Source organism: Chlamydomonas reinhardtii, chromosome 11 (genome assembly GCF_000002595.2).
Source record: "Chlamydomonas reinhardtii strain CC-503 cw92 mt+ chromosome 11, whole genome shotgun sequence".
Taxonomy (NCBI): Eukaryota; Viridiplantae; Chlorophyta; class Chlorophyceae; order Chlamydomonadales; family Chlamydomonadaceae; genus Chlamydomonas; species Chlamydomonas reinhardtii.
Window position 1 is genome coordinate 743,510 of NC_057014.1, and position 25,208 is coordinate 768,717.

Sequence of the window (25,208 nt, forward strand, 5' to 3'; positions counted from 1 at the left end):
CTACGCATTTATGTGGGCACGGGTGGGAGCCACACACATCGGGACTACGCTTTCCTGCCCCTTGCCATGTTCCATCACGAACACACGCCCCATCCAGCCTCAACACGCGCCCCATCCACCTTCAACCCATGCTCTAGCCCCCAGCAGCAATCACTGTCCTCCGCCTCACTTCTTCTCCTGCCTGGGCTGCCATGGGTCGCGCGCCTGCCAGTGCGGCAGCACGCCCATGAGCTGCTCCGCCAGCTCCAGCAGCGCCTCGTCGCTGCCCGGGGGCCCGATGAGGCCCAGGCCCACTGGCAGGCCGTCCACGGACGCGATGGGCAGGTTCACCTGTGTGTGTGTGTGTGTGTGTGTGTGTGTGTGTGTGTGTGTGTGTGTGTGTGTGTGTGTGTGTGTGTGTGTGTGTGTGTGTGTGATTGTGATTGTGTGTGTACACGTGTGTTGACATGTGTGCGCGTGTGTGTGATTGTGTGTTCGGATAGCACATGGGAACAAAACACGCAGAGTGTGCACATGTGCATGTGCGTGCAGTACGGTAGGCATATTCACATGACACAAACGACAAGTTCATGGCCGGCAGGATGCAAGGCAGTTGAGTGCGCACGCTTGCATGGCCCTCCAAACAAAGTCCCTTAAGGCCGCCTCTGCTGCACACGTGGCCTTCCCCACGAAGAGCACCAGCACCCCTGGCATCCAGCGCCCCTCCCACTACAACTCCGCAGCCCGGAAGTAGCCCATCAGCTTCAGCATCAGCATGCCCCCGCCGCCAGCCCGCACCTGCGGCAGTCCTGCCAGACCGGCAATGGAGGTGAGGCTGATGAGGCGCGTGCGCCACGCGTCCAGCTCGGCCTGTGGGGTGTCGGGTTCGGGCGCCAGGTGTTGGTAGTTGGAGCGAGTGCGGTGTGGCAGGACATCCCCAGGGTGCGTGGGGCGCTTTGGCTGAGCGCGTGGGTGGGCGCTGGTGGGCGCCCTGCCTCACCGGTGGCGTGTTGACGAGCGGTGCGGGCCCCGGCGTGGTGGGCAGCGCCAACACGCCGTCGGACCCCAACAGCGTCAGCAGGTGGGAGCGAATGAGCGCCCGCTTCACGTTCGCGGCGTCCACCTGTGAAGTGGGGATGGCACCGCGGGATGGCACGGCATGTCAGCAAAGGACAGATGGAGGAGGGGTGTGTCGAGTGCGCAACAGAGCGCATGTGGCCGCCCATGCAGCCATAAGCCCATAACAGAAGACCCGCCCGCGCCATCGCACAGCACATACACACATGCACACACCTTTGGTCCCCTACACACGCACACACACACGCGCATCGCTGCCCGCTGCTTGCTTGCGCCTCCGCATGCACAGCGTCGACTCTTTCCCTTCGTGCTTTCCATCACGCGCGCCTACACACACACCCGCGCCGCGCGCCGCGCACCTGCTCCTGCGTGATGCGGGACGCCATGATGAAGCGGTCCTTGATGCCCGGGCCGAAGGCGGGGTTGTGCTCCGTCACCCAGGCGCCGTGCTCGCGCCACACCTCAAAGCCCTGGCGCACATACAGCCGTGTGCGATAGGGAGGAAGAGGGGCCCAAATAACGGCGGTAGATCACTGGCAATGTGTTTGTCGCCGTGTTGCGCCATCCTATCGGCAGGGGGGCATCAGTAGCTAGCCAGCACCACACACACACACATGCACGCACCTGGCACACGCGGAACACGCCCATCCAGTCCACGTACTGCCCCAGGCCCTGCCCTGCCAGCGGCGCCGCCACGTCCACCTCCGTGGGCTCACCCAGCAGCGCCACCACCTGGGGGTTGGGGGGCGGGGCAGGAGGCAGCCGTGCATGGCGATTGGAGCAGGTAAAGTAAGAGGGCAAGCCGTGCGCAGGGATCGAGCAGGTATGGGAAGTAGGAGGGGCGGTAATGACCAGGTGCGGGAGGTGTAAATGGGGCAATGTTACGGGACGGCGAGGGCATCACACACGAGCACGGCACGCGAGCACGGCACACGTGGACGGGGATTGCATAGTTGAAGTAAGAAAGCAGTGGAGCACCAGGCGTGCACTCGGAAGGGCAGGCAACGACATGGGCAAGACACGAGCGCTGGGCGCTGCCCACCTTGCTGAAATCCGCCGACATGGCGTCGTAGATGGCCTTCTCTGTGGGCGGGTCGGCCAGCCCGAAGGCGTCACGCGCCACCAGCCACCGGGTGAGGCGTGGCGAGCCGGGCGCCCGGGATGCCGGGTCCAGCAGCACAGACCCGGCGGCACGCAGCGTCGCCGCGTCGCGAGCGAACCTGTGTGTGTGTGTGTGTATATGTGTGTGTGTGTGTGTGTGTGTGTGTGTGTGTGTGTGTGTGTGTGTGTGTGTGTGTGTGTGTGTGTGTGTGTGTGTGTGTGTGTGTGTGTGTGTGTGTGTGTGTGTGTGACTACGGTTTCCACGGTTATTCTGCCAGATCACGTGAATCGTGTATCTGGTATAACCAACGTTAGGGCTCTCAATCGAGGGCTGCCGTGACCTGGCGTTTCCCCGGCAGAGCGCAAACAGCTCTGGAGTCCACAGGGTAACGCACTCCGACCCTTCACCGCGCCAGTAACCGCGTGTATGTGTGTGTGCGTGTGTGTGTATGTGTGCGTGTGTGTGTGGCAGCCTGTTGGCGGGGCCGGTTGCCGTGGGAGGAGCTCAACGCATGGCCAGGCAAGAGGCGTGACAGTGCGTGGATGCGGTGTGATGGACACAGCAGGCCAAGCAGTAAACCGGGTGCCTTCCCGCATTCAGTGTGGCTCTCACGCCCGCAGCTACGACCACACCACCACATTCGGTCACAACGCTCACGGACCACCGCCCGCAGCAGCCCCACTCTCCACCCCGCCCGCTCGCCCGCTCGCCCCCTCGCCCGCTCGCCCGCTTGCCCGCCCGCTCGCTCGCCCGCCCGCTCGCTTTCTCGCTCGCACCAAGCAGGCGTGGTGAAGGACGGCGCGAGGGCGGTGGTGGCCTCTGAGCTGACCCGGCCCCAGGTGGGCCTCAGCGCCAGCAGCCCACAGAAGGAGGCGGGCACCCGGATGGAGCCACCCGTGTCAGTGCCCAAACCAATGTCTACATCCCCCGCCGCCACCGCCACCTGCACGGCCGCACGCAAGGCTGACAGTCACGTTCGTACGTATGTGTATGTGTAGGGGGAGGGTATGTCCTGGAACCTGATATTGGGCTGGTGTGCCGCGTGGATGCGCGGGCGTGGGCGTGTGCCCGGATGTGCTGGCTGTAGCTGCTTCTGTTCAGACCCGGAAGCAGCTGTAGCATGCGCAGGTCAAACCCGCACGCGGGTGTACGGCGGCAGGCAGCCGCGCCCCGTATGATGCATACGGCAGGCTGCCAAGCTGCACCGGATCAGCGGCTGGGATTTGGACTCGCTTGCTGCGCTGGGCTGGGCACCTTCTGTGTGGCGGCGTTACGGCACTGGTGCGGGCGGCGGCAGCGGCGGTGGTGGCGGCGGCGGGGTGGTGGCGGCGGCGGCGGCGGTGGAGGCGTGGCACAAACCCCATCCCAACCTCCCCTCCCCCAGCCCCACCCATCCTGACACGCCACATCTCCCGCTACCCACCATCCGGCGGTGTCAAACGACGGCGCCAGCGGCCGCGCTCCCTCCAGGTTGGTGCGGCCCCATGTCGGCCGGATCCCAAACAGCCCGCAGTAGGCTGCCGGCACGCGCACCGAGCCGCCTGTGTCGCTGCCCAAGGCCAGGGGCACGTCGCCCGCCGCCGCCGCCACCTGCGCGCGCCGCCACCAGACCCGCGCCGCCACTCACACACCCAGCGGGACTGAGCCACCAAGGTGGCTGCGAGGCTGCTCGGGGTGGCACCGTGCTATGACTCATTCTTTAGTGCGCTGGCCGTCGCTGCTGGCGTAGACCCCTCTGACGTGTGTGTGCGCGCGTGTGTGTGCAGCGCATGCCTAACCCCGACCGCCCCTTCCCCAGGCCTCCACACCGTGCCCCAACACCCTGCCGGAGCCCTGCCGGGATCCCCACACCCACGCACCCACCGCCGAGCCGGAGGAGGAGCCGCCGGGAATGCGGCCGGGCGCCGCGGGGTTGCGTGGCGTGCCGTAGTGCACGTTCTCGCCGTTCAGGGAGTAGGCCAATTCGTCCATGTGGGTCTTGCCGCGCAGCGTTGCGCCCGCGTCCAGCAGCGCCTGGACGGCGGGCGCGGTGCGTGTGGCGGGCGGGTGTGTGTCCAGCCACACCGGGTTGCCAAAGCCGGTGCGATGCCCGGCCACCTGTTTGCAGTGGATGGCAAGTGTGTGTGTGGGGGGGGAGAGATGCACTGGTGCAGTGCTTCATGTGACCTGACGGGTTGCAGGCGGCCTTGCAAACCCTGGAACACGACAGCCGGCCTTGAACACCCTTGAATATGACAGGCGGCTGTGCAGACCCTGGAAATGAGAGGCGGCTTCGCAGACCCTGGAAAAACGAGCCCCCCATCCGTGCCCCCCATCCGACCCACATCGAACAGGTCCTTCACAGCGAAGGTCAGCCCCTTGAGCGGCCCCTCCGCCGCGCCCTGCACCGTCAGCGACTTGTCGATGAAGGCGTTGTTGGGGTCGTCGTCGGAGGAGGCCCCGACCGGGTTGCCGGCGGTGGCGGCGGAGCGCACGTGCATGCGTCCCGACTCAAACACAACTCCACGCAGCGCGACTGCTGGAGATGCTGAAGGCTGGGTTGCGGTCCGGAGCGCTGGACGCGAGCGGGCGCCTGCACGTTGAGATGATCAAGGGGTTTTTCCATATGCAAGTTTGGCGCGAGAGGGGACAAGGTAGGGCTGGGGTTTGGGTTTGTGGGGCTGGGGTTGGGTTTGGGGCTGAGGAACGGATGGATGGCGAGGTTAGGGCTGTGGAGCCTACGCTCTTACCTAGTGTTCGGAGCCCAGACGGAAGCTTTCCATGCATACTCGCTAAAGGTGGTGGCTAATACCTATGTACGCTGCTGCAGGTAAAGCACTTCGCGCGAGCAACAGTCGCTTGTAACTTGATGTTTGCGGTTCTCGAGTAGACGACAGGGAGTATGCTTTTGTCAGGGCACCACTGTGAGTATTGTACCTTTAATTGATCGGCAAATCAAGGTGCACATGAAGCATCCTCCCCCGGCTTGTGCATGTGCACACGGCACGCTTGTCGCCTGCTTGTGTTTTCCCCGCCCACAAGAGCGCGGTCCCCCGCAACTTGGGCAGCTGGCCGGACTGCTCAAGACAAGGCTTGTGCCGCAGCACACGCCCATTGCATTCCATTCACTACGTCACTGCGGGGGCGTTGAGGCTGCGGAAGCACGAGCACGAGCACGAGCACGAGTTGCCCTTTGGCTGCAACCGCCGAGATGCAGTTTCGTCGGCGCAGGAACATGGCAGGTATTGAAGACATAGTAATACAGTCGTCGTAATGTGTGCGACGTACCAGTCAGAAACGGGCTGTGGCCTCGACCAGGCCGATGGCGACCGAGCTTGGCGAGTTCCTGTCAGCCTCCGTCGAACGTCCCATGACATAGTACAAAACACAAATACTATAAAAACACTCTACGGGCTCTCACTCCTCGAAGCGAGCTAGTGTTACTGTGCCAGCAGCTCTTTGCACCTTTTCGAGGAGTCGACGCTGTTGCTGCAGACATCCTCAAATTGCTACGCAGATCTTAAGAGCCCCGCCGCGGGCGGGGTTAAGGACGCTAGCGGGCAGGATGGAGCGCCCAAAGCAGTTGCGCAGAGGTGTCCTGGCGCTGGCCCTCCTGCTTTTGTTTCAGACCAGCAATGCGGGAACTAGAAAGCTCAGGGACATTATGCCGCTGGAGAGGGGGGCACCTCGGCGGGGGCTATTATGGGCACAGCCAGACTACTCCATCTACCATACGAGGGAGGATCTCCTCAAGCAGGTCGCGGACATTGTGGCCGCGAATCCTAGCTTTATGAAGGTGTGCCTGACGCGTCAGGGGACTGGCGGAGGGTTTTTTTGGGGGGGGCAGGGGGCTGGGCCCGGGGCCGCCGGGGGCTGCAGGAGGACGGAGGGAAGGCACGGGGGCCTTGAGACCGGGAAGCAGTTGCGGGTGCGGCGTCCTGGACCCAGTAACACATGAGACGCCCGCGCCGCATGCAGGAGGAGGTCTTGTCCGCCAAGGACGGAAATTACGGTGCAGAGCTGAAGGTGGGTGCTGAACACACGGGCAGACTAGCTGACTGCTTTTGGGCGCTGTGGCAGGCTTGCAAAGCTGGCTGCCGTTTGTTGTCGTCTCTCTCGTGGTCACTGGCAGATTCGGTTCTGCGCTCAATGTGGGGAGGATATATTCAAACGTTCAACGTCCCATTGATTTCAGGTTGTGACGGTGGAGCCAGGCGGCTTTACGGACCGCAAGGATAAAGTCCACATGCTGCTGGTGCGTCCACGGGGCAGCAGCAACGGCCGCCGGGCCTGTCAGTTGCGCAGCACAAGGGGCGGGCTGTACGGCCTGTACTCCCATCACCGCCAGTGATGTAACGCGTAGCATTGTATGGCGGGGCGGATCGCGGGCTTGCCCCGTTGCCTCACCCTATCATTCTCACAAACTCGCGCAACCCCTGCTTCATGCCAACATATGCCCCTCGGCAGGACTTTGGCGAGCACGGGCGAGAATTCATTAGCTCGGAGCTGGGGCTGCTGCTGATGCGCACCCTTGCGGACAAGGAGGCGATCACGCACCTGTGGGGCGACAGCGCGGAGGACGTGCGGCGCGGGCAGGCCCTGCAGCGGTTGCTGGAGGGGACCGTCATGAAGGTGGGGGTGGGTGAGGATGTGCGTGTGTGTGAAGATACGGGGGGCGTGGAGGGTGCCACTTGAGGCCTGCAGGCAGCAGGGTGGCTGCGGTCGCTGCCTGTAGCCCCCCAAGTACGGTATTTAGTTTGCGTTGCGGCCCGACACCACAAAGATCTTACCGCGGTCGCCGAGGCACGAAATACGGTCCTCACACCTGGAACCCCACGACGAATACGAATACCATCCATGCCAGATTCTGCCCATGGAGAACGAGGGCGGTCGCAAGCTGGTGGAGTCGGGCAAGATGTGCGAGCGCAAGAACGGGCGCGGCGTGGACCCCAACCGCAACTGGCCGCTGGACTGGGGGCGCAAGGAGCCCGACTACGACCCCAACGAGGAGTACCCGGGCACCAAGCCCTTCAGGTGGGCGCCGGCTGCGAGAGGGCGGGCTGAGAGAGGGCGGGCTGCGAGAGGGCGGGCTGCGAGAGGGCAGGCTGCGAGAGGGCAGGCTGCGTTTGGAGCGCGAATCGGCTGAGTGTAGAGCGACCTGCCGATGGGCTCGATTGGGAACGCCGCAAGGACCTGTGTGATTTGGGACAACCGAGAGCGCTGAGCCACCCTAAGACGCAGACGCATACACGCCCAAAGAACTAACTGGAAGCTGCTGCCGCCAGCCTGAGATCGCCCCTGACCTGTCACCTGTCGCTGGCACTGCCCACCTTCCCTTTCTCCCGGCCGCAGCGAGCCGGAGGTGCAGCTGGTGCACGGCATCGCACAGGAGTTCCAGCCGCGCGTGTGGCTCAACGTGCACAGCGGCATGGAGGCCATGTTCACGCCCTGGGACCACAAGGCCGAGGTGGGGGCGGAAGCGGGGGCGGAGGCGGAGGCGGAGGCGGGGGCGGAGGTGGGGGTGGAGGTGGGGGCGGAGGCGGAGGCGGGGGCGGAGGTGGGGGTGGAGGCGGAGGTGGAGGTGGAGGCGGAGGCGGAGGTGGGGGTGGAGGCGGAGGTGGAAGTGGAGGTGGAGGCGGAGGCAGTGGAGGCAGGGGCGGAGGCGGGGTGTGGCAGGGTGTGGAGGTGGGGTGGCGGGGTGGGGTGGGGGGATGGTTCTGAAGGGATAAAGCATGAGGTGGAGCAGCCACTGCCGCAAGGTCCAGACTGCAAACACGGAGGCCTCGCAGTGTGCGCCGACTTGGGGACTGGCGCCTGGCGGGTGTACAGGCTGCGCAGCACCGTCTGTGTGATTGCGTGCTGGCTGTGCTCCTCATCAGCCCGATGCGTCGGAGTCACTGTACTGGCCCCGCAACCCCGCTTTTGACTTGCGACAGCTCCATACCGTATGCTTCCCCCATCCTCAGGTACCTGCAGATGCGCGCGCGGCGCTGGCCATCCTGCAGCGCATCCGCACCGACATCATGGGCGGTACCGACTGCCAAGTGGGCTCGGGCGGCAAGACCGTCGGGTGCGTGCCGCTGCCCGCGTGCCCTCCAGCCCTCCCGCCCTGTGCAATCCTAGCTTCCTGGCTTGCGGTGCCACCGAGTATGCGGGAATCTCTCCTGGCGCAAATCTCTACATGCCATCGCATGCAGCCACCCGCCTCCGGTATCATGCTGCGGGGCGACCCCTGAAGCCGCGTCACGCTGCTGCAATGACGCTACAGCGCTCCCTCATGCATCACCGCCGTGGACTTAAGTAGTCATGCCTTGAATCCCCTCCCCTCCCCCACCTGGCTACAACTTCGCCTTCTCTGAATCGATCATGGATGCAAGCCCTGCCCCCGCCCCCCTGAATTAATCATGAATGTACCCCCCCCCTTCTCCGCCCCACCTCGTAGCTACCTGGCACACGGCACGGCCACGGACTACATGTTCGAGGGGCTGCACGTGCCCATGGCCTTCACCTGGGAGATCTACGGCGACTTCAAGGCGCACTTCGACGACTGCTTCCGCATGTTTAACCCGCTGGACAAGGCGGGCGTGGACGTGAGTGAAATCCGGCTTGTTGGTGGCGTGTTGCTGGCTTGTTTGTAGGCAGATTGGGGCCGCGGCCGGGGCGGGTTGGGTCCGTGGTTGAGGCATGCGTCTGGAAGCAGGATGGGGGCCTGTGAAGGTGATGCGCCAAGCCCGCCGTTCATAGCATGAACTGCATCCTGAGTCGCCCGCTTGATGCGCTGCTGGCGCGGTATTGCATGGGCTCACGTGGTGCCGCAGGCGGTGCTGAAGCGCTGGCTGCGTGCCACCATGCGCCTGGTGGAGCTGATGCCCACGCACCCCGCCCTGGCCAACTCCACCGCCTGGGCTGCCCCCGCCGGCGCCACCACGGCAGCGGCGGGCGCCAGCGGGCCGGAGACCATGCCGGCTGCGGGGAAGGCGACGTCGCCGGCGGCCAAGCCCGCGGCGGCGGGCACCGGTACTAGCACTGGCGGGAGTGGCAGCGGGACTGGGGCGGCTCAGAAGGGGCCTGGCGCTGGCGGGGCCGCTAATGGGGGCCAGGGAAATGTGAAGGGTCCTTCCGCTGTCCTCCATAAGCAGGGGCCAGAAGCCCGCCCGGGGAAGGACCAGGGAAGCAGCGGCGGCGGAAGCGGCCTCGCGTCGGGGGCCGGCGGCTCGGGAGCGGCTGCTGTGCAGTCTGAGCAGCAAGGCAGCGGCGGCAGCACCAGCAAGACGGCCGGCGTCACGGGCGGCGAGCAGCGGGGTGTCGGCGGGTCGGCCGGCACCACGCCTGCAGGGGAGGACAGCGAAACGAGGGTGGCGTTGGTAGCTTCCAGGCTGGGCTTTGGCAGCTCCCTGGGGAACGGGCTCTTCAGCGTCCTGCTGGCTGTAGCAGGCTTCGCAGTGGTCGGCGGTCTGGTGTACAGGTACGCGCATGTACGGCAGCCGTACGGCGGAGCTGGCAGTAGCTACGGCGGGACGACGGCGCGGTCGTGGCGGGGCGTGATGGGGCTGGCGGCCGGAGGCAGTAGCAGCGAGGGCAGCAACGGGAGATCGGGGGGATCGGGGGGCGGGTCGGGCTTCTGGAAGGGCGAGCGGGCCACGGTCTAGCGCCTAGAGTAGGAGTGATGGCACTGAAGAACTTGGGCACAGCATTTGCGCGATGTTGTTTGTAGTCTGTGAACCGGGTTGGATGGGCAACTTAACTCTCAAGCATTGAAACCTTGCATCGGCACTGGAAGGCATTGTTAAGGATGCACAGTAGATATTTGTTATTTCGGCTCTTATGCGCGGACCGGGATACCAGTCATACCACAAGTTATGTGTCAAGGTTTGTGTGTCGCTGACATGGTCGTGTCGCTCATTGGTGCCGCTGCTGCTGCTCCCTCGCTGTACAGGTGTTATCCTCAAAGCCGGCGTGGAGGGCGCGGCGGGCCGCAGACCGGCTACCAGGCAGTTTGATGATCGATGGGCTGTTGGATCGTGTAGACAACACGCGGATGAGATGACTATGGGCGCGCGGAGCTTGATGCTTGCATGGTTTGTGACGGGTGTGACGAAGGTGGGCTGTGTTGATGCATTGGTGGCCAAGCGTGCCGGAGTGAGCCGACGGCTGTCAGTACCGTACGGTAGGAATGAATCTACCCTGCGCTGGGCGAGATGACATGAGCGGGAAGAAGTACGAGTGTAGAGTGCAAGCAGCCATGCTGCGGTATATTGAGGAAGCGGACGGGTCGACGCATTTGGACCGGGAAGGCCGCGGCCCTTCATGTGACACGTGTACATGCTAACATGCATTGATGCGCTGCGATGCGCCTGACAGTCAGGGGCAGGGGCGCGTTAGTGCGTAGCGTTGGGTCCGCTGGAAGTGCACCAGGCACCATCAACTTTGGATGCGTGCACCGGCACATGAATGAATGCGGGTTCTGACAAATGCGCCCTCCGACATGGAAGAACTGAATCGCACACAAAACCCACTTACTAACCTCGACTCATTGCTTTGAATTCGCAGTATACAACCTTCTTTACTGTACTAGCTTTGGCTTACCTAAGAAACGCGCTGCCCGCGCACGATACAACCTCGCTTCCCCCAGGCATCCTGCAGTACCTGGGAACTTAATGACGCATGACTTTTAAATCGATTTTATCTACGAAGTACTGAAAACAAGTTGAATGGCGCTGAGCAGTGACTTGGCCCGGCGCCTGGCGCTGGTGCTGCTCGCGCTGGGCGCGAGTGCGCAGGATATGTCAAGCAGCTTCACTCGTGGAAAGCCGGTGCTACTTAGCTCCGGCGCCGACGCGAACCTGGCAATTACGGACGGAAACGGTAGGAACATGCGGGCCATGTTGATCAACAGCGTTTCAAACGCCATTCACCCATAGATATCACCGTTTGCAAGAAGAATGGAGGCGGAGCGTGGCTCGGGCCGGTGCGCTACCTCGCCTGCGCACCTGGCTGTCCCCTTGCCTACCTCGCACAGTTTCACCGCGCGCGGCCGACTCGCGCCGGTCTCCCCGCTCCCGCCCGGCTTGCCCCCTGCTACCCCAGCTCCCTCCTTATTTGCCTCTTCCCTCTTGCAACCTCGCATCGTCCTGTCATCTGTAATTTCACATCAACCTTTCCTCACTCCCTCACCCTTCGCTCCCTCGCAGACACGACCATGTGGCAGAGTGACGCCTGCTACCCCAGCGGCTATCTGTCGCGACCCGCCATGAACGCCCTGCTGTGGGCGTGCAACACCTCCTCCACCAACCCCTGTACCTCCTCTCCTGGATCCACCAACCTGGCAGCCGCCACCGACTCCCCCTTCTTCACCGGCACAGCCGCCAACATCGCTTACTCCGCCGCCACCGCAAACTCCAGCCGCTACGGCGGGGCCTGGCTGCGGCTGCCGCTCGCGCCTGCTAGCGCCACCGGAAGCGGCGCCGCCACCAACACTGGCGGCCGCAATGTGAGCCGTGTGGGCATGCGCGGAATCTTTTCCGCCGCGGCCGGCTGGGTGCAGATATACCTTGAGCTGGCAACCCCAGGCAGTAGCAGCACCAGCACCCCAACAGTGGTGGGGCCGGTTCTGCTTGCCAACTCCACCAACAGCTACAGCTGGGTGGCTGCGACGGGGAACTGGACGGGCGTGGTGGCGGTGGTGGTGCGTGCCAGTGCCGCATTCACGGTGACGGAGGTGGGCGCAGCGGTTGGCGCCTGCGAGGAGACCGCGGTGGTGGACCTTGGCGTGGAGCAAAGTGTGGGACTCATCCGGTGAGCAGTGGGGAGGTGCTGGGGAGATGCTGGAGAGATGCTGGAGAGATGCTGGGGAGGTGCTGGGGATGGGCCAAGGGAGGTCCCTCCGCAAGGGCAACCACTGGATGCGTGCGTGCAGGGGTGGCCTGGCCTCGGTCCCCTTTGCCCCTCTGCCCCGTTCACCGTGCGAGCACAACGCGTTCAACGCCGCCGCACAACGCCCACTCAACAGGCCCCACACGTCAGCTCAACCCCATCCCCACCGCAGCACGCGCTACTGGCCCGGCACGGCGCTGGGCTCGTGGCTTCTGGCGGCGCCCGACACCGCCGGCGCCGCCGCCGCCCTCCTAGGCACACCTCTGGAGGCCCTGCCTGCCAGCTGGGTGGTGGCGGTGCTTGACCCCAGCCGCCTGGCCGCACTCACGCTCAACCTGCCGGTGCCGGTGCAGGTAGGCGGCCACACTGCCGGTAGAGTGCAATCGCAGCAGGGCGCGTAACGTAGCTCCCGTGGCCACCGGCCTGCACGGCCTGTGTTTGGTGCGTCTCCTCACGCCCGCTGGCCTCCCTCCGCCCTCCTCTTCCCAAGGCCCGCTACCTGGCCGTTCGCCACCGCGTGCCGTCAACCGACTGGTCCAAGGTGTACGTGTGGGGCATAGACGCCTGGGGCCCGCAGGCCTCGCCCTCGCCACCACCCTCGCCCTCGCCCCCGGCGCCCCCCTCCCCCACCAACTGGTTCCCAATGGCCGGCACAGTCCAGTCGTACACCTACCGCGGTGCCGTGACGGTGTCCAGTGCCGCCGACCCAATCGCCATGTCACACGTGGCGGACTCGGACGATAACACGCAGTGGCAGTCGGACGCGTGCTACCCCGGTGCGTGGCTTGACCAGTACCGTACAGTACCGCAGCACAGCTCCGTGGGATAGAAAGGAAGATATGCGACGCTGCAATCACCAGCATCCTACGCAGCATTGCGTGCAGGTGCCTGACACGATAACGGCCACATGACCGCAACACTTGAATACTCCCCATCCCCGCTCGTCTCCCTTCTGGCGACCCGCCAATCTCACGCAGGTGGCTACATCGCGCGGCCCTCCATGAACCCCATGCTGCGCCTCTGCACCCTCGCCTCCTCCCGCACCGCCGCCACCCCGCCCGCCGCCGCCACCCCCTCCTCCCCCGGCTGCGTGGCGAGCACCGGCTCCACCAACCTGCCCCTGCTAACCGACAACGACGTTTACACCGGCGCCGCAATCCAGGCGGACCCTACCGCCGCCGCCGCCGGCTCGCCGAGCGCCGCCTTTCTGCTTGTGTCGTTGCCACCGCACCCAGCCAACGCGACCGAGCAGCCGCGCAATGTCCGGCGCGTCAGCGCGAAGGCCTGGTGGGGCTCCTCCAACGGCGTAAGCACCGGCGCACCGGTGACAGTGGCGCTGCTGCTGGCGAATGGGACGCGTGTGACGGTGGGCAGCCTGACGCCCGGTGTGGACGACTTCGCGTGGGTGCACTTCACGGGTAGCTGGCTGGTGAGTGCTGTGCTGGTGGTTTTGAGGGCTGGGAGGCTGGGCGACTGGGGGCGGGGACGAGAGGAGCAGCTGCGGTGCTGGTGGTGGTGGTGATGATCATACAGGGAAAAGAAAGGGGGCACGGCCGCCGGGGCGGGGCTGACGCGTCTCAACGTTTGCAGCGAGCTTCCATGTTGCGGCCACCCCTTGGGCACCTGCTGCTCCTTCCCCCTGAAACCCGCGCCTCCTTCCCCTCCTGCTTCTGCCGCTGCTCATGCTTCTTTTCCTCCGCCTCCTTCCGCTGCCCCACAGAATGTGGTGGGTGTGCTGCTGACCAGCCCTCGGTTTTTTATGCTTACGGAGCTCGCGGTGTCTGCGGGGCCGTGCGTGGAGTGGGCGGCGGTAGACATGGGCGCGGTGCGGGCGGTGGGCGTGTTGCGCTTCAGGTACTGGTCGCCCGACTCGGCGGCCGCCGACTTACACGTCAGCGCGAATGGCGTCAACTGGACGGCCATTCGGGTGGGTAGTGGGCAGCTAGTGGGCAGCTAGTGGGCAGCTTGTGGGCAGCTAGAGCGGGCGCTTCATAAGGATACCGTGTGTCGTATAAATGCATGTGCCGCTGCGGTGGGAATAGGTACGGGGTGTGAAAGCTTTATTGAGGCTTCATACCTGTCCACGAGCCCTCTCTTGTCCTGTCTAACCTTCTTGCAAACTCCGCATGTGCGGGCATCCACGCACACCTTTCCGCACTCCAGACCGGTCTGGACCCCAACCAGCTGTCAGCGCTGGAAATCTACCTGCCTAACATAATACAGGTGCGCGGGCCCCCGTGCAGTTGTGTTTGCATGAGGGCGCCAACCTGCTGGTGCTGTGGGCAATTTCCCTCGTCACATCGGTATCACCTCCCTCTCGGCTCTGCCCATGCTGCCCATGCCCCGGCACTTGCATGTGATAATCATATACCCATGTCCACCTCGGCCCCCACCTTGTAGATCCGCTACATGCGGCTGACTCATCACGTCAAGGAAGACGGCGACTGGCGCAAAGTGTAGGTGGCGGAAAGGGTCGAGCGACCGGGGCTGTGTAGGAAACGCGTTGTCTCGGGTGTCTGGGGAGAGGCATAGAGATTCTTGTACGGAACCGGGGCTAGCTGCAGTGCACAGATTCTGAATCCAAGTCCCCAAGGACCTGCACGCAACTGCCGTACGCACCTGCCGTACACTCGTGCAGGTACTGCTGGGGGCTGGAGGCGTACGACGTGTACGGCCGCTGGGGGCCGCCGCCGCCGCCGCGCCCGCAGGCCGCCAGCTTCCGACAGCTCTTGGGCGTCAACGGCATCTGGGGCTGGGGCGTCAACCGGGCCAGTCGTGACCTGGTCAAGTGAGTCACACTTGTTGCATGAAGGGGGTCATGCTCTAGAGTGAGGGATCGGGAGTAGAGGGTAAGGGGTAGGGGCGGCTGGGGACGGGAGCAGGCGGCGGCAGATGACAGCACTGCAAAATGGACAAGTCATGCGGCATGCCAGCGATGCACTGTTGCTAGCCGGCTTACTCGCCCGCCGCATGTATTTCTGCAACCGCCTGCTGCTATTGGTTGGTTGCGGACAGGATTGGCAAGGGCCCGGCTCTGTACGCGCCCGTGGCCAGCCGCGGCCGCAACTACCACGCGATGAATTGGGACGTGCGCTCGCCGCTGAATGATCCCAAGTACGACACAATGTCCAAGACAGGTGGGTGCGCGCTTGGAAGGCAGGATGGGCGGGGCGGGTGGGGCCACCGCAATGCGGGTGGGTGGGTGGGATGGTTCAATCAGGGCCCTGCGCCGAAGTGCTCTCCAGAGGTGTCCCCAAGACGCGTTCCCGGGGCCGGTAGAAGTGAGCCAACAACTTACGCTAGCGCCACGTGCGAAGCCGCTGCTCATTGCGTGACCACGCCGGCCCCGACCCCACACCCCACAGGCACGGACGGGCAGTGGTGGTTGGACTGGGACATCGACTACGTGGGCTGGAAGGCGGCCGGGCTCAAGGTAAGATGGCTGGCTGCCGTTTAGACATTGTCGTGATGTTAATCGCGTGACGCACGACGTAGCCTTCCTGCCATCCACCATCCCGTGCCGTTTGTAATTACTTGCAACTGCTCTTATGCAGTTTGGCATCCAACGCCCTTTGGATTAGGCTCTCGCAAGCCCCATCAACCCACCAACCCACCAACCCGCAAACCCACCAATGACCCGCCACCCCCCGCAGGTGGACGCCAGCTTTCAGTTCCTGGCGGACGACTTCCCGCCCGCTTCCTGGGGCCCCGACCCCACCGGCGCCGCCTACCGGCTGGGTGCGGCCTTTGCGCGCCACTTCGGCCCCCAGCGGGCGCCCGCCAACGTGTCGCTCGACAGTGTGGAGGTGGGCAACGAGCCGTGGGCCGGATACAACGCCTCCTTCTACAACGCGGTGAGGAGGCTGCCGGGTGGGGGTTGTAGATACCAGCCAAAACTAAACCGAACCCAAGGGTGGGGGCTGTTTCCTCCATTCCTCCATTGCCAGTAAGCGAGGACAGGCGTGAGAAGTCATTACACGACACGGGGCGGGGGCCGGGGGGGAGGGCGGGACAAGATGCGGAGACCGGAGGGGGCCGTAGTGGGTGCCCGAGCATGGAGTTGGCTCGAGCGGTTAGCCCATCACGGCAGCCTATAAACTGACCCCATATCACTCACATCCTGTCTCGCTGCTCCGTTCCGCCCAACCTCCTTTCGGCCACTAGATCTTGCGTGGCTTTGCCCGCGGCGTCAAGGACACAGACCTCGGACTACGGCTGCTGCCGTGCGCGCTGCAGGTAGGTGCGACAACTCGCTTACGGATTGGCTCAGGGTAATTGAGTCGCCTACTGCAATCCCCTCTACACACACCCTCTATGCGCCATTTTCCTATTCATCATCCCCTTCCTCCCAACCCCGCCTTCCCTCACATCGCCTCCAGGCCGCCGAGCCGCTGGCGGAGGGCTCCGGCGGCGGCAACTTTGTGGGCGCGCGCGTCACGTCCGACGTGGCGCCGCTGCTGGACGGCCTGAATCTGCACGTGTACAGCTGGTACCGCGACCCCGAGTCACAGCCGGTGGTGGGGGCCGAGCGGGGGGTGCACCCCGAGCACCCCGGCAGCACCATGAACGGTGCGTGTGTAACTGGATGCGTGGGCGTGGGCGTGGGTGCTTTTCAAGAATTGTATGAGGGAAAAGGTTGTGGTGCGTATGTGGGCATGGCTCAGCGCATTGCTGGCGCTTCGCCTCTACAAATATGGTGACAGAATGTTTGGTATCAGGCATCGTGAATTGCATGTCCATGTGCATGGCGCGCGCCTCCAGTTCCCTTTCGCTCGGACCTCGACCCTCTCCCATTCCCCGTCCAAGAGTTGCTCCAACTTGGACTTGCCCCCGCCCGCCCCCCGCCCCGCACAGGCCTGAACAACATGTTGGCCTGGCGCGACGCCAACATGCCTGGCAAGCCGGTGTGGGTGACGGAGTGGGGCTGGGACGCGGCGATGCCCGGCGAGACCTGCGCCACCAGCCTGTGTGTGAGCCAGCACGCGCAGGTGCGTGATGTGTTCGCACATGCAGTCCCCGGGCAGTATCATGTCGTGTGCGTATGCGCCAGCAGTGTTCGCGTGCACGCTGTCGATCCTTGTCTCTGGCATCGTACTCGCTGTCGTATTCCCCATGGCAGTGTAAACTTCATACCTTTACATAGAACGCCATCTGCTGTGCTGACTGTCCGAGGCATGACCGTGAATGGACATTTGCTAATAGATATGCCCTCCACGTGTACGGTTCCTTGTCCCTCGTCACATATTTCTGTTTCCTCCCCAATCACTGCTACGCATCGCTCCTTTTGCTTTGCTCCGTCCTCTCAACCTGTACAGGCTGTGTATGCTGTGCGCGGTCTGGCGCTATTGGCGCGCAAGGGCGTGGCCGGTTCACACTGGTTCTTTTACGCCAACGGCGGTGAGTGGGTTGTGACGATTGCAGACCGCAGGCACTCACAGGCCGCACACGCACAGACTGCAGACTACGGCGCGCCGGTCACCTCACATACGTACCACTGCACCGGTAGCTTGCCGTTGGCCTGACCCGCCGAAATCTGCTGCCTACGCACGTGCCCTGGGCTCCTCATCACGCTATCCTGCATTGCCACCACGCCCTTGACTGTTACCGTTCCCTCACGTCCTCCTCCGCCAACTTCCTGCTGCCAACACAGACAACTGCACGACTGTGTTCTGCCGCTCTGGGCTGCGCGGCTCCAACGCAACCGGCTTCCCCGCCCTGCCCGTCTACAACGGCCTCCTGGGCTTTATGCAGGTGGGGCGTGAGGGCCGTCAGACTGCGGGCTACAGGTCTGCAGGCCTGTGGGGTTGGGAAACGGAGTGCGTGCCTTACTTGTAACCAGTCCCCAATCCCGACACATGTTCGGTTGCCAGCCATGCTGAAGTCCATTTCGCTTGCACGCCGACGTCGCCCCTAACGCCAATCCGGAAACCCAAACTGTCCACTCCTCCACCAGACTGCCGGCTCCGTAACCTTCCTCGACGTGCTGGCGGAGACCCCGGCCGTGTACGCCTACCTGCTTGGCGCGCCGGGCGCCACCGGCGGCGCGGCGGCCGCCACACACGTCCTGGTGTGGCGGCCGGTGGCGGCGGGCGCAGGGCCTGCGTCAGCGGAGCCCAAAGCGCAGACAACGCTGGTGCTGCCGCGGGCGCCCACGGCGGGCTGGGGCATCAGCGGCGAGGGCGCGGTGGCGATCCCAACGCTGGGCACAGTCGCGCGCAAGGCCAATGCCGACCCCGCGTCGACCTCTTGGAATCTGACGATTTCGGCTGTGCCACTTCTTCTGAGGTTCTGAGCGGGAAAATCGTAAAGCTGGCTGGGTTACAACCCCCGAAAAAAGTGGCGACGGGTACAAGGCCGCAACGCCAGCACATCGGTTGAACGCTTATGATGTAGGTACCATATGCATGAAGTCTGCGAAACGAATTGTGGTGCGTTGTAGACATGCGCGCTAGACGACATTCATTGGAGATTGAGACACATATATTGCGTGTGCGGTACGATCTTCAGGTGTACGACAAAGCTGTGATTCGCAATCCGCATTTTGCCAACTGTTTTCATCATTCATCATTCATGCCCTTATACTGGATTACTTGTGCACCGCCGCAAGGTTGGGGACGCCAGTGATAGGTGCCTGGTAGCAGGTGGTAGCAGGAGGTTTGACAGGTGGCACAATGGGGGCTATTTGCGTATTGTCTGTTAGGCGGATAGGATGAATAAGGGCGGAGTCGATGCGGCCGAGATGTGCAGAGCAGGATTAGCATATCGTAGTTGTGTTGTAATGCACTCGCCGCATGCGCACGTTTTCGAGAACGGGGTGCCCGGACGTGTACCGGCCAAGGTACGGACAGCAGCTTGACGTTGCCTGTTGTCACCGCAGTGCTCGGATGACGTCAGTGCCCCGCTGTCGGCATCGACGTGTACCGATGACAACATGAGTACGGATTGTAACCGCACAGCAGGCAACGCGCACCAGGCCATGTGCTGTATTCGTGTTACACAGCATGCTCTGCCTCACGTTGCGCCGTCGCTCTTCCTTTGCTGTCCACACTGTTTCGCATGCCTACGCTCACCCGCTAGTCCACCCTCTGGGCTAAACACACCTGCCCCCAACAGCTAACAGAAGGCTACTGGTTCCTGCTCTGAAACACGTTGCGCCTGCGCAGGAACGTGCCATTAGCGTGTTCGCACTTCTTAGCCCTGTCTGCACAACCAAAATGCCGTTCACGGACAGCTCTGTCCGTCTTTCGTGTCTGCGCCCCCGAAAGGCCCGCCCTGTGCAGAGCCCTCCTCGTTATCCTACGCTTTCCAAGTCGCCCTTCCCACATTGCTGCCATCTGATCATCATACCGATACTCAAGAGCACAGCTAGACTTGCACAGTCTGCCGCACTCACACAACATACATTGCAAACACACACGCAAACACACGCTCATACCGTCACTCACACGCACCACAGCACCCTCCCACACCCACCCACTCAATTTACACCGCCGCCAGCACCTGCGCCTGCGCCTGCGCCTCCGACACCACCTGCCCCTGGCCCGGTTGCGCCGCGCGCGCGCCCACCACCTCCACCATCTCTCCAAACATGGAGAACGCGTTGCACTCGTCCACACGCACCATCACCAGCTGGCCCCGCAGGGTCTTGCCGTCGCCGTCAAAGTAGACCAGCTTGTTGTGGCGGATGCGGCCGAAGGCCTGTGCCGGGTTCTTGGGGTTGGGGCCCTCCACCAGCACCTCCAGCGTGCGGCCCTGCAGGAGTGCGTGGGTGCAGACGTCGTGTCGAGATGGTGTGGAAGTGTGTTGTGTGCGTGGAGCGGTGGCGGCGGCGGCCACTGGAGCAGGAGGCCGGCAGCGGACTGGGGACTTGGCCACGGCATCCCGTATCCGCACAGCCGCACACATACGGTGCGTCAGAGTCACACATACAGCCTCGCGCGCTCGCATGCATATGCACATAGGCCGCGCGCGCTTCTTCTTCGCTACAGCCACACATGCAGCCTCGCGCACGCAGGCACGCAGGCATTCAGGCAGACAGGCAGGCAGCGACAGGCAGGCAGCCGGGCTCGCACCTGGAAGCGCTGCGCCCTCTCCGTGGCCACCTCCATGACCACCTTGTTCAGCCTGGGGAGGTCCGGAGGCGCGGACGTGGCGAGCGAACACACCAGGTCAGCCAGGTGTGAACAAGGCGAGTCGGACACAATGTGAGCAAACACACGACGCAACTAGCGCATCACCATCGCCACCACCACCATCAAGTCCTTGTTACCGCCCGCCCCGGCCATACAACCTCTCACAACGGTATCCCTGCATCGCTCCTGCCAGCACTGCACCCGGCACCCCAGCCGCTACTGCCACCGCTGCTACTGCCGCCTCCTGAGGCGCCTGCCTCCTCACCTGTTCAGGCGGTCGGCCTTAATCAGGTCCGCCACCTGGTTCTCCCACTCGGCGGCGGGCGTGTTGGGGCGCGGGCTGTAGGCGGCGGTGTTGACCCGGTCAAACCCGATCTCCCGCACGAGGTCCTCGGTGCGCTGGTACTGCTCCTCCGTCTCGCCGGGGAAGCCCACGATCACGTCGCCCGAGATGGAGGCGTCGGGCATGTACCTGCGCGCGTGGGGGGTAGGTTGGGGTGTATGTGTGCGTAAGTGTGTGTGTGCGTGTGTGTGGGTGTGAGTGCGTGTGAGTGTGTGTTGGTGTGTTGTGTGCATGTGGAAGATAAGGTGGAGAAAGGTGGTTAGGCTGGGAGATTAGTTTGATAGAGGTGTGGAGGAAGGTGGCGAGATGGGGAGGAGGCTGCTCTCCACTTGAAAGCCGAACCGTCAATCCTCTTCGCCAAGCGCACCAAGCCCCCCCCCCCCCCCACATACACACACGCCCAACCCTGGCGCCCGCCTGCTCCCCTCCCCTCCTCGCCCGCCCGCCTACGCCCGCCCGCCCGCCCACATCCGCCCACCTACGCCCGCCCCCACCTGCGAATGTTGTTGATGATCTCCTTGTATCGCTCCGCTGTGTAGCCGCGCTTCATGGCCTTGAGGATGTCATTGTCGCCGCTCTGTGGGGGCGGGGAACGAGGGGGGTTGCAAGGACGTTTGGAAAAGCGGTACAGGGGGGGGGGGTGAGGGCGGGTTAGTCGGTGGGCGGAGCGGGGCCGGGCGGGCGAGGGGTGTTGGAGAGGTCGACATTGCGGTACGGTGCCTAAGCCGTACGGGCGGCGGGCTGGGCATGTCAGGACCCCGCGATCCGGTCTGGCCCGCGCGATATGGGTCCCGGTAAACTGATATCCCTCCAACGTTACTGTGCTCCGACGCCCGCCGCCACTAAACCCCAAACAAAACGCACCTGGAAGGGGATGTGGAAAAACTCGCACAGCTTTGGCAGCTCCGAGCATGCCCGCACCTGCGATTGAATGCACACGCAGCAGCGTGGAAATAACAATTGCACGCTGGCTAGCGAGTGTAACGGTACTTCATAATCCTCAGCCCAGTGACATGAAATTACAACATGAACAGCACTCCGGTTCACTCCCATCAACCCATCTCCCCAGCAGCTCTCAATCCACTTGCCCTCGTCGAGCGCCCCCCCGACCCCGCCCCCATTCCCCTTCTCACGCTCCCCTGCTCGAGCTGCCCTTCCCTTGCCGTACACGAACACACACACGAACACACACACACACACACACACACACACACACACACACACACCAGTCGGTCGGTGAAGTAGCGCGGGTGGCTGGTGGCGAAGCGGATGCGCTCAATGCCCGGCACGTCGTGCACGTAGCGCAGCAGGTCAGTGAAGGTCCAGGCGCGGCGGCCGGAGGCGTCCGCGGCCATACCGGGCAGGTCCCTGGCGGCGTGTGTGTTGGGGCGTGTGTGTTTGTGTGTGTTGGGGCGTGCACGTGGGGAAGGTTGCGCCGATATGTCATAAGTAGCAGGTTAAAGGGAAGCACACATCGAGGTCGTAGTACAGTATACACACATGACAACATACACGCACGCACCTGCCGTACGCGTCCACGTTTTGCCCCAGCAGCGTCACCTCCTTGTAGCCGGCCTCACCTGCACACACACGAGGGCGGGGGACATTGAGAGGGGTCATACACATGGGGGACCTCGCCCTACCCTGCCCCCGCGCCCGCGCCCGCACCCGCGCCCGCCCGGCCCTGCGCCCCCCCCCTTAGCCCGCCCCCACCGCCCTTGCCCCTCCCCGCCATTCTTCCCCGCCACCCACCCAGCGCCATCATCTCCCTCCGGATGTCCTCCGGCCGGCGGCTCTGCTCCGCGCCGCGCGTGTACGGCACCACGCAGTAGGTGCACTTCTCGTTGCAGCCGTAGATGACGTTGACCCAGGCCGTGATGTTGGACTCGCGGCGGGGGGTGGTGATGTCCTCCTCAACAGCAACCTGCGAATTGCGGGCGGGGGACAGCCCGGGTGTTAGGAAGACACAGGGGTGAGCACGCATACGGTATGTGTGTGTATTTGGAGAAAAACTGAAGTGATGAATTCCCAGCTTTGCCCCCTCTTTCCAGCTTTTCGGTCTGCCCTGCACACCCGTCCCCCAGCCGCCTCGGCCTCCACACCTCTCGTCCGCCCCTCCCCTCCTGCTCATCCCCCCTGCCACGCCCCACGGCCGCGCCCCAGGACCACGCCCACACCGCAGCCGCCTGAGACCCCTCCTCCCGCCATTGCCTTCAGCCCTGCCCCTTACTCTCCCCCAGTTCGACCGCCCCCCACAGCCCTCCACGCCACAGCCCTCGTGCCACCCTGCCTCCCGCCGCGCCTCAGCCCCGGCCGCGCCTCTGTGTGTCTCACCTGCTCGGTGGCGCACACCTGCGCGTCATTGGCCTGATCCAACAACTCGTTGATGCGGTTGGCGAACTGGGGGCCTGCAGACGAGGGGTGCGGACAGGAACAGGGCTAGGGTCACTGGCCGACAACTTCAACCCTATTTCCAGCTCTCCCTCCTGCCCCACGTTCTGTCCCCCCTCCCGCCCCCCCCCAGCCTTGCCCTTTCCCTGCGTCCCAACATCTCCCTATCAATCCTTGACGCCAACCCCCGCTTTCATAATGGGTTCGGTTGAGTTTGGGCTGGTATTTCACAGACCCACCCATCCCACCCACTCATCCCACCCACTCATACCGCCCACCGCCCACCCACCCACCCATGACAATGTCCAGCTCCGGCACGCGCCGCAGGAGCGTCTGGCCCTCCTGTTGCGCCACACAGCCCGCCACCACAATCTTCAGCTCGCCGGCCCGCTCCCGCTTGCGCTTGGCCTGCAGAAGGTGGCAGAAAGTTACCGTGGCTGGGCGTCAGCCTGCTTTCCATTTGTCTACGCGTGAGAGACCCGAGCCCGGCAGCCGATCGCCAAAGCGTGGAACTGTGTGTATGATCTATCCGGCCCCCTTTTTTCAGGTCAGGTCGCCGCATGCCTGCAAACAGCTCATACGATAGCTCGGCACACAAGCCCGCTGCTTTCAAGGCCCCAGGGCCCCGCAAGACCTCCTCCCACACCCTACCACCTGTCCAGCCGGCCAGTTTAGCCTACTTGCGCCGCCCCCACACCTGCGCTTGCCGCAGCTCCCTGCGTCCCGCCCTTCCCCGCCACACCGAACCCTGCCAGCCCCCCACCCCCGCCCCCAGCTCCCAACCTCAAGCCCCGTCCCCGTCCCATTCCCATCCTCATCCCCAATCCCAACCCCATCCCCATCCCCATCCTCGCCCCAACACCAGCCCCCGTGTCCGCACCTGCTTGCCCAGCGCGCTGTACACCTTCTGCTCCGCCTTCTCGCGAATGGAGCAGGTGTTGTAGATCAACACATCCGCCTCGCTCGCGTCCTCACTGTTTCGTGCAACACAGGAGGCAACAGTGGGCACACAGTAAAACACACAGCAGCGCTTTCGACACGCCCTTTCCTCAACCGCACTGGGCACTGGATAGGCCTCTTCGAACCAACAGCATCCCGTGTACCTTCTCTGTCTCCTGCGACTAGCTACAAGCGGGCTGCCCCCCCCGGGGCCCTGGCTCCCATCCCTCGCTCTCATTCCTTGCTCTCATCCCTCGCTCTTATCCGTGGCTCTCATCCTCTCGTCCCTCGCTCTCGCCCGCACCTGCCCACATAGCCCACGCTCTCCAGCACTCCCGCCATGCGCTCGCTGTCAGCCATGTTCATCTGAGAGAGGGGGTGGCGAGGGGAGGGGGTTGCAGGTGTGGATTATCGGTGGAAGGCAGCGAGGCGAAGGGACGCAGCGGGTGGGCCGGGGCATTAAACTGAGGGGTTGAGGGGCGTACATGGGGTTGTGTGGTCCTGCCTCCCATGCAATGCCCGTGCCGTGATGGCTCCCTGTTGGGTCCCAACCGAGATGAGACATCGTATGATAGATGAGACATCGTATGATGTGACACTATCTGGTGCATGGCAGCATGGGCGCGCCCCCTTGCACCCCATCCGCCGTGAAGCGACGTAGCATTGCGCGTGTGCGCGCGTGCGCACACCTGGCAGCCGAAGGTGTGTATGAAGTATTTCTTGCCGTTTGGCGCAATGCCCTCCGGCGCGGGGCGCACCAGTACCTGGCCTGTATTGCAGGTGAGGATTGTACGGGTGAGGATTAACAGTTTATCCTGGGCTCGCGCGCAAAGGCAGGAGCGCCGGTTGCCGGGGTCCTGCCTGCGCCCACCTCCATAGAACCGTGCCTTGCAACATGCCAACCCTCGTTGACACAGTGGAGATTCAAATTTACAGAGTTCATTACAAAGTGTGTTCGGGTTGAAGCCATCAGCGATGGTGCCACCCGGCGAGACAGGCACTCCGCGTGCGAGGAAAGCAATTGTGTCTCCAGGAACCCAACCCAAATGTACGTGATTATTGAGGAGACGCTTACCCTCGCTCCCGCAGTATGTAGATGCCTCCGTCTCATTTTCCTCCAGCAACGCTGCGGACGCCGTCAAGCCTCCCGCAAGTTCTGCGGTCGCTGTTGAGTGTGCCGATTGGAGCGAGCCTCGGTAATTAATTTTGCATTTTTGACTTGTAGCAACGGTGGCTGGCTTGAAAGGCGCCGCGAAGGGCACAGGTCGCAGGTGAGGGGCTCCACCCACAGCGGGCAGTAGGGCGCTACGCTGAAACATTGTATGTAACCTTAGGTGCACGTAATACACTTACAAAATCAGCTGTTAGTTTGGGCCGCTTGGTCAAGGGAAGT

General features: G+C 63.7%; 4 protein-coding genes across 7 annotated transcripts; 2 read left to right on the forward strand and 2 right to left on the reverse strand.

Annotated features, from left to right (window-relative positions):
* Position 1: 1 nt before the first annotated feature.
* On the reverse strand, positions 2–5,055 carry CHLRE_11g467630v5 (uncharacterized protein). 3 transcript variants are annotated; one of them, XM_043067383.1, is made up of 12 exons: positions 4,888–5,055; positions 4,483–4,730; positions 4,022–4,255; positions 3,582–3,748; positions 3,392–3,404; positions 2,935–3,101; positions 2,099–2,276; positions 1,681–1,788; positions 1,416–1,526; positions 980–1,102; positions 778–849; positions 2–330 (listed from the first exon to the last, which is right to left on the reverse strand). In XM_043067383.1, the coding sequence occupies exons 1-12, from the start codon at positions 4,922–4,924 to the stop codon at positions 166–168; spliced, it is 1,623 nt and encodes a 540-aa protein (XP_042919384.1). In that variant the 5' UTR covers positions 4,925–5,055; the 3' UTR covers positions 2–165. The 3 variants fall into 3 exon arrangements, with proteins under 3 accessions (XP_042919384.1, XP_042919383.1, XP_042919382.1); XM_043067384.1 differs by lacking the exons at positions 3,392–3,404; positions 3,582–3,748; XM_043067385.1 differs by lacking the exons at positions 2,935–3,101; positions 3,392–3,404.
* A 292-nt stretch (positions 5,056–5,347) lies between these two features.
* On the forward strand, positions 5,348–10,639 carry CHLRE_11g467631v5 (uncharacterized protein). Of its 2 annotated transcripts, XM_043067387.1 has the most exons (10): positions 5,348–5,933; positions 6,116–6,163; positions 6,333–6,392; positions 6,605–6,769; positions 7,002–7,171; positions 7,490–7,604; positions 8,104–8,207; positions 8,580–8,727; positions 8,956–9,602; positions 10,074–10,639. In XM_043067387.1, exons 1-10 carry the CDS (start codon positions 5,802–5,804, stop codon positions 10,135–10,137), a joined length of 1,653 nt encoding a protein of 550 aa, XP_042919385.1. In that variant the 5' UTR covers positions 5,348–5,801; the 3' UTR covers positions 10,138–10,639. The 2 variants fall into 2 exon arrangements, with proteins under 2 accessions (XP_042919385.1, XP_042919386.1); XM_043067386.1 differs by having other exon boundaries at positions 8,956–10,639.
* A 58-nt stretch (positions 10,640–10,697) lies between these two features.
* Positions 10,698–18,972, forward strand: CHLRE_11g467632v5 (uncharacterized protein). Its single transcript, XM_043067388.1, has 18 exons — positions 10,698–11,002; positions 11,329–11,932; positions 12,183–12,363; positions 12,501–12,786; positions 12,988–13,439; positions 13,731–13,937; positions 14,174–14,233; positions 14,411–14,466; positions 14,649–14,798; positions 15,026–15,147; positions 15,376–15,443; positions 15,664–15,864; positions 16,175–16,246; positions 16,390–16,579; positions 16,865–16,998; positions 17,326–17,407; positions 17,661–17,761; positions 17,964–18,972. Exons 1-18 carry the CDS (start codon positions 10,849–10,851, stop codon positions 18,300–18,302), a joined length of 3,459 nt encoding a protein of 1,152 aa, XP_042919387.1. The 5' UTR covers positions 10,698–10,848; the 3' UTR covers positions 18,303–18,972.
* Positions 18,973–18,990: 18 nt separating this feature from the next.
* CHLRE_11g467633v5 (uncharacterized protein) lies at positions 18,991–25,162 on the reverse strand. The gene is made up of 14 exons (XM_043067389.1): positions 24,891–25,162; positions 24,505–24,584; positions 24,120–24,181; positions 23,757–23,850; positions 23,170–23,284; positions 22,820–22,893; positions 22,238–22,409; positions 22,008–22,065; positions 21,712–21,853; positions 21,350–21,406; positions 20,980–21,062; positions 20,408–20,614; positions 20,083–20,134; positions 18,991–19,762 (listed from the first exon to the last, which is right to left on the reverse strand). The coding sequence occupies exons 1-14, from the start codon at positions 25,132–25,134 to the stop codon at positions 19,493–19,495; spliced, it is 1,710 nt and encodes a 569-aa protein (XP_042919388.1). The 5' UTR covers positions 25,135–25,162; the 3' UTR covers positions 18,991–19,492.
* Positions 25,163–25,208: the final 46 nt, after the last annotated feature.

Bases quoted from the DNA above. Each gene is read 5' to 3' on its own strand.
- CHLRE_11g467631v5 (XM_043067386.1), top strand. From the start codon at position 5,802: ATGCCGCTGGAGAGGGGGGCACCTCGGCGGGGGCTATTATGGGCACAG. The intron at 5,934-6,115 runs GTGTGCCTGACG...CGCCGCATGCAG, and splicing joins CGAATCCTAGCTTTATGAAG to GAGGAGGTCTTGTCCGCCAA. The intron at 6,164-6,332 runs GTGGGTGCTGAA...CATTGATTTCAG, and splicing joins ATTACGGTGCAGAGCTGAAG to GTTGTGACGGTGGAGCCAGG.
- CHLRE_11g467632v5 (XM_043067388.1), top strand. From the start codon at position 10,849: ATGGCGCTGAGCAGTGACTTGGCCCGGCGCCTGGCGCTGGTGCTGCTC. The intron at 15,444-15,663 runs GTAAGATGGCTG...CACCCCCCGCAG, and splicing joins GGAAGGCGGCCGGGCTCAAG to GTGGACGCCAGCTTTCAGTT. The intron at 16,580-16,864 runs GTGCGTGTGTAA...CGCCCCGCACAG, and splicing joins CCCCGGCAGCACCATGAACG to GCCTGAACAACATGTTGGCC.
- CHLRE_11g467630v5 (XM_043067383.1), bottom strand. From the start codon at position 4,924: ATGCATGGAAAGCTTCCGTCTGGGCTCCGAACACTAG. The intron at 3,749-4,021 runs GTGGGTGCGTGG...CGGCGCGCGCAG, and splicing joins GCTCCTCCTCCGGCTCGGCG to GTGGCGGCGGCGGCGGGCGA. The intron at 2,277-2,934 runs GTGCGAGCGAGA...ACACACACACAG, and splicing joins TCCTTCACCACGCCTGCTTG to GTTCGCTCGCGACGCGGCGA.
- CHLRE_11g467633v5 (XM_043067389.1), bottom strand. From the start codon at position 25,134: ATGTTTCAGCGTAGCGCCCTACTGCCCGCTGTGGGTGGAGCCCCTCAC. The intron at 21,407-21,711 runs GTGTGTGTGTGT...ATTCAATCGCAG, and splicing joins GCTACTTCACCGACCGACTG to GTGCGGGCATGCTCGGAGCT. The intron at 21,063-21,349 runs GTGCGTTTTGTT...CCGCCCCCACAG, and splicing joins TTTTCCACATCCCCTTCCAG to AGCGGCGACAATGACATCCT.